We start from the raw sequence: 6,238 nt of genomic DNA on the forward strand, positions 1-6,238 counted from the left end.
AAATTATGAAAATTATGAATTATTCATGAGCGGAACTCAAAAGATCTAAAACTTTTTCTATGTACACACAAGGCCTATTTCGCTCCAATATTGTTCACAAATCTGTCTAAATCTGTGTTAGTGAGCACTTCTCCTTTGCCGAGATAATCCATCCACCTCACAGGTGTGGCATATCAAGATGCTGATTAGACAGCATGATTATTGCACAGGTGTGTCTTAGGCTGGCCACAATAAAAGGCCACTCTAAAATGTGCAGTTTTATCACACAGCACAATGCCACAGATGTCACAAGTTTTGAGGGAGCATGCAGTTGTCATGCTGACTGCAGGAATGTCCACCAGAGTTTTTGCTTCTGAATTAAATGTTAATTTCTCTACCATAAGCCGTCTCCAAAGGCATTTCAGAGAATTTGGCAGTACATCTAACCAGCCTCACAACTGCAGACCACGTGTAACCACACCAGCTCAGGACCTCCACATCCAGCATCTTCACCTCCAAGATCGTCTGAGACCAGCCACCCGGACAGCTGCAGCAACAATCGGTTTGCATAACCAAAGAATTTCTGCACAAACAATTTCTGTCAGAAACCGTCTCAGGGAAGCTCATCTGCATACTCTTCTTCCTCATTGGGGTCTCGACTTGACTGCAGTTTGTCATCGTAACAGACCTGAGTGGGCAAATGCTCAAATTTGATGGCGTCTGGCACTTTGGAGAGGTGTTCTCTTCATGGATGAATCCCAGTTTTCACTGTACAGGGCAGATGGCAGACGGTGTGTATGGCGTCGTGAAGGTGAGTGGTTTGCTGATGTCAGCGTTGTGGATCAAGTGGCTTATGGTGACGGTGGGGTTATGGTATGGGCCGGCATATGTTATGGACAATGAACATTTTGTACATTAAAACTGCACATTAGAGTGGCCTTTTATTGTGGCCAGCCTAAGGCACACCTGTGCAATAATCACCTGTGAGGTGGATGGATTATCTCGGCAAAGAAGAACTCTACACACTAACACACTGCTCACTAACACAGATTTAGACAGATTTGTGAACAAGATTTGAGAAAAATAGGCCTTTTGTGTACATAGAAAAAGTCTTAGATCTTTGATTTCAGCTCATGAAAAATGGGGGCAAAAACAAAAGTGTTGCGTTTATAATTTTGTTCAGTGTATTTATCTATCTTTGGGAACAAGCAGATTCTAACATTCATTAAAACAATGTTTAATGATGAATTGTGTCAAATATCAAAACAAATAACCCATGTGTATTCAAAATATTTATACAAAATTTTTTTCATCGGTTTTATTTATTCTGTGTGTGCTTCATGTATATTTGTTGTATATATATATTTTATTTTTAAAAAATCCCATAATTCAGTTTAATCATACCTTTCTTAAAACTGTTTTACATAATCCTTGCAAAGGTTTTTACTTAATTTAATATGCTATACAACTTTATATTTCATCCAGGCTAGATGAAATTTATGTAACATTCAGGTTCAAAACAAGTTCAGCCAACTACAGCATAAATAGTGTTGATTCACAATTTTATAGTTTATATTTGCAATTATCACTGGCTGACTTCACATGATTTTATAGTTTAAATAATATAAAAGAATAACCCTGAATTATAAACAGCACTTTTTTTGCTCTTCTAAATGCAGAAAATATCTTTACACTTGCGTTATAAAATATCTATCTTCTATTGTATGGACCGGTATGGTCTATTGTTAAGTGAATTGACGGGACCAAAAACCATTCATATCAAGAAAAACTGGAGTTTGATTGAATAAAAATTGCTGTGCTGACCAATATAAATCTTCTTGGTTGGAAAGTGACTTCTGTGTGAGTCTGCTTCATACATCACTACACTATTCTCCAAAATTTCACGAATGTGACCCCACCTTAACTCTCTCAGAATACATCTATTTGAGAAAAAAGCTGTTTACAGCGATGCAGCATTTACTTTCTGCAGTTCACAATTTGATTGGCGATTCATTTGGATTGCATGAGTATTATTAGCATGTTAAATATTTTCATTATTGGAAATATGCATAGCAGAAACATTTAAATGACCTTTCATACAAGCACTGGGTCAGTGATTATAAGAAAAAAACTATTTTCCAAGTTTATTATAACAGAACAAAAACGAAATCTTTCTTGTGTAGTTACTCCAGGACGGCATAGTGCTTCAGTGATTTTATCGTTTCAGTTTTCCTGCATCAGTCCTCTACAACCAGAATCTTTGCGGTTTCGGTCTTTTATCCCAGAATGAGACCCAAATCATAATTTATATCCAGTTTCAGACACAGTGTTTGCTTCCAGAGTCAACTCTTTAGTCTCAGGGCTCACGCTGTCTGCTGTGCTCGGTGTCTTCGATAAACTCCCATAAATCGCCATGGCCTGCAGACAGAAGAGAACAATGAGGTGAACATGCCAACTTGGGACATGGTTGTTATTATTAGGCAATATCATGTGCTATAAATCTATATGAATAAAGCCACACCTGAGTGACCATGCTGCTGATGTCTCCTGTGTTCGAGGGCAGTAAGATGGTGTTGGACTCCTTGGCCAGGTTGGAGAAAGCAGAGACGTATTGTTCTGCCACAGTTAAAGATGCTGCAGCGTTTCCATTCTGTAGATACAGTTATGACAGGTCATACGATGCCTTGACAATATAAAACAGCTTGAACTTACCATGTTTGTCTCTGGTGTAATATTATATCAGTTTATACACCAGATAGATAGTGTGGTGATGTAGAAGTGTGATATGGGTTCATAAAAAGGTTGTTCATGAGGTGAATCAGATCTACCTGTCGAGTGAGCGCCTCGGAGAGCAGCCGGATCGCTTTAGCCTTTGCCTCCGCTTTAGCCAAAACAGCATTAGCTTCACCTGTACGGGGGAAAATAAAATTAACCATTTGATTTAAATATCATTAATATTAAATTAATATTGTGTTCCTGTAGCTCAATTGGTAGAGCATTGTGTTATCAAGCGCAAAGTCGAGGGTTCGATTCCTCGGGAACACATGATAGGTAAAAATTGATAGCCTGAATGCACTGTAAGTCGCTTTGGATAAAAGCGTCTGCTAAATGCATACATTTATTTTAATTTAAATTTAATTAAAAGTACTATAATTTATAGCAAATTTAATTACTACTTTGCTATTATTTATTATTATAATTATTTATAATTTTATTATAAATCATTTTAACAACCAATATCAACAAACACAAGAATTATTTGTTGTTTATTACTTGTATATTTGCTGAGTATTATTAGATTTATATTCATTATTAAAAATAATTCAATCTAAAATATCAAGTGTTTTTATAATTAATTTAATCAAGACCATTTCAGCTGAAGTTTTAGTCATTTTGTTGTGTTTTGTCATTCTTAAAAGTTTTTATACCTATATAGCTTTACGTTTTAGTTAATTTAGTACTTCAACTTATATGTACTAAATAAAAATGAGAAATGTTGTCTTGAAAACTAGCTGAAATAAGTTTTATTTTTACTTTTTAATTGCACCAATAATATTACTTTATAAATGACAGTTAATATTTATTTTATTCTAAGTAATGAAAATGTTACTGTATGGTTTTTTTACATTAACAATAATAACTCTGGTGACATCTGCCGGAAAAAAAATGCAGTTGCATGAATTGTGTACAAGACAGTTTTGGTACAATTCTGATTTCATATTCAACATTTTATTCTACTACATTAATGTCCAACATTAATGGAAACCCCAGATGTTCAGTAAAGAACCCACCAGCAGCTCTGTTGATCTGTTCAGCCTTCTGTCCCTCAGACGCCAGAATCTGAGCCTGTTTGCACCCCTCAGCCACATTGATGGCCGCCTCCCTCGTCCCCTCCGACTCCAGAACAGTGGCTCTCTTCTTCCGCTCGGCCTCCACCTGACCGTGATTCATGTTATATATCAGTCATATGACAGTTGATCCTTTTAGTCTTTTTGGTCTGTAAGAGTAAGTTGAAGAGTAATGGTCATACTGCATTTGCATAGACTCTTTCACCCGTGGAGGAACGTGAATGTCTTTGATCTCGTATCGAAGACATCGAATCCCCCATTCGTCTGATGCCTGGTTTATTGAGTGGACCATATTGGCATTCAGGGACTCTCTTTCCTGTCAAACGACAAAAAGGACCCTTTAGCACACAAATGAATGGTGAATATGATGGTGTAAATCACAAAGAGATTGTTTGGCATTCATACTCTGAACACTTTGTCTAGAGTCAGTTTTCCCAGCTCTGATCTCATGGTGGTCTGTGCCAGCTGGGTGACGGCATATTCTGGGTCCTCCACTCCATAGCTGGCCTTCAGAGGAGAACAGAAGCACACTGTGAGAGGACAAGCCTAAAGAAAGACTGGCAGAAAGCAGAAAAGTGCTTACCTTAAACGGGTCGAGTATCCGGAGATATAAAACTCCATCTATCTGCAATGTCACATTGTCTAAAAAGCAAAATAACATGTTTTGATTCATTTAAAAAAAATTCATAAAAGTAGGAGTGGAGAAAGAAGACGTTGGCTGTGACTTACCGAGGGAAACTGCTGACTGCTCTGGCACATCTATCACGATCTCTTTGAGGCTTTGCACATATTTAACTCTGTCCAAGATCGGAATTAAGAAGTTTAGACCCTACAGGAAACAAAAACTAAGTTATTTTGATACCTGGAAATGATTCAGATACATTGAAGATATTGGTAAAGGTAACTCACAGGTTCCAGGATTCGGTGGAAACGGCCCATCCTCTCCACTACCCAAGCTTCCTGCTGGGGCACGAACAGAACCACGGTGTTCACGGGGAGACTGGAAGCCCATCGCTGCTGAGCTCGGCTCCCCCACAACACAGGCAGGGTCTGCCGGGAATGCTGTACACAGAAGAGACAGATATATACACTTATAATAAAAAATATAAATAATGATTCCTATACTAATTTATATAATATTTTGTGTAACAATTATTTGTATTATATTTATTTAAGAATAAATGTAGCAATTAATACGAGTAATAAAAATGTTTGTTTAAACAAATATAACCACTACGCATCATACAAAAATACATATAATTGAACAAATATAAATTTATTATGTTATTAAAATACACCTACTTTTTTTATTGATTTTTTAAATTAAGTATTAGTGTTTATTTAAAATAGATTTGGTTTTATTTTAGTACTTCAACTTAATCTAAATAAAAATGAGAAATCTTGCTTTGGCAAATAACTTTTTTTTTTTTTTTTACTTAAGTTTGAATATAATTAAATTTAAATTCTATTGTTTTCAGTTAATGTTTATTTATTTTCAAGTAATAAAAGTAAAATAATAATAATTACGTGATTTTACTTTTCATCGAAAAAAATAACCCTGATGACATCAGCAAAAATTCACAATAAGACTTTTTAACATTTTAGCTCAATTTTGATTTCAGGTTTGTCTTTAATGTACTAAAAGTATTAGTTTCTGATAGTAGTACCAGAAACACATACTACTTGTACTGAATTTGTTGTTCTGTCAATCAAGATAAATTCCACTGTCTCTGAAACGACGACAAAAAGAAAAAAAATCTGACCTTAAACAAACAAAATAAATTATTTGATTATTAATTAATAAAATTCTTTAAAGTAAAATTGTGAGCAACATCATTTTTATTCCTTTGATTTCGAGGTGAACTTTAATAATTAAATGTGTGACCGCACTCACACACATCAAACAGCGCTGTAGTCCTCAGAGCTGCACGTGTGTTACCTTTAAAAGGCCGCTCCCCGCCCGAGACACCACTGTCCTGAGCATGGCCAGTCCGTGTGAAACCAGATGATAAAGATGAATGAAACAAATTAATGAATTCCTCTCGCGCTTACAGCACAAACGTGACCCTCTTACACCTGCAGAAATCAAGTTACAACATCCCCGGCGTGCATCAATGACAAACCTCCGAGTCTGCGACGGAAACAAATGCTTTTATTGTTTGGTTCCGGGAATACATCAACCTCCTGATACTGAAAGATGAGCGTGAAATATTGCGAATATAATTATAGCATTGTTAGAAAAATTATAACACATATAACAAGTACTAGACTTTCATAAATCCTGTAGTACTGCATCAAGTATACATATATATATATATATATATTTATTTATTTATGTATTTATTATATTATTTTTTTTTTCATAAGAGATTAGAAATTATAGTTTGTTGTGATGAATGTGCAGTGTTGTT

General features: G+C 35.6%; 1 protein-coding gene across 1 annotated transcript; it reads right to left on the reverse strand.

Moving 5' to 3' along the window:
• Positions 1-2,096: 2,096 nt before the first annotated feature.
• Positions 2,097-5,960, reverse strand: LOC132132119 (stomatin-like protein 2, mitochondrial). Its single transcript, XM_059544393.1, has 10 exons — positions 5,767-5,960; positions 4,737-4,889; positions 4,557-4,656; positions 4,411-4,469; positions 4,233-4,334; positions 4,009-4,143; positions 3,771-3,915; positions 2,808-2,887; positions 2,501-2,629; positions 2,097-2,397 (listed from the first exon to the last, which is right to left on the reverse strand). The coding sequence occupies exons 1-10, from the start codon at positions 5,809-5,811 to the stop codon at positions 2,278-2,280; spliced, it is 1,068 nt and encodes a 355-aa protein (XP_059400376.1). The 5' UTR covers positions 5,812-5,960; the 3' UTR covers positions 2,097-2,277.
• Positions 5,961-6,238: the final 278 nt, after the last annotated feature.

This window comes from Carassius carassius, chromosome 49, assembly GCF_963082965.1.
Source record: "Carassius carassius chromosome 49, fCarCar2.1, whole genome shotgun sequence".
In the NCBI taxonomy this organism is placed as follows: Eukaryota; Metazoa; Chordata; class Actinopteri; order Cypriniformes; family Cyprinidae; genus Carassius; species Carassius carassius.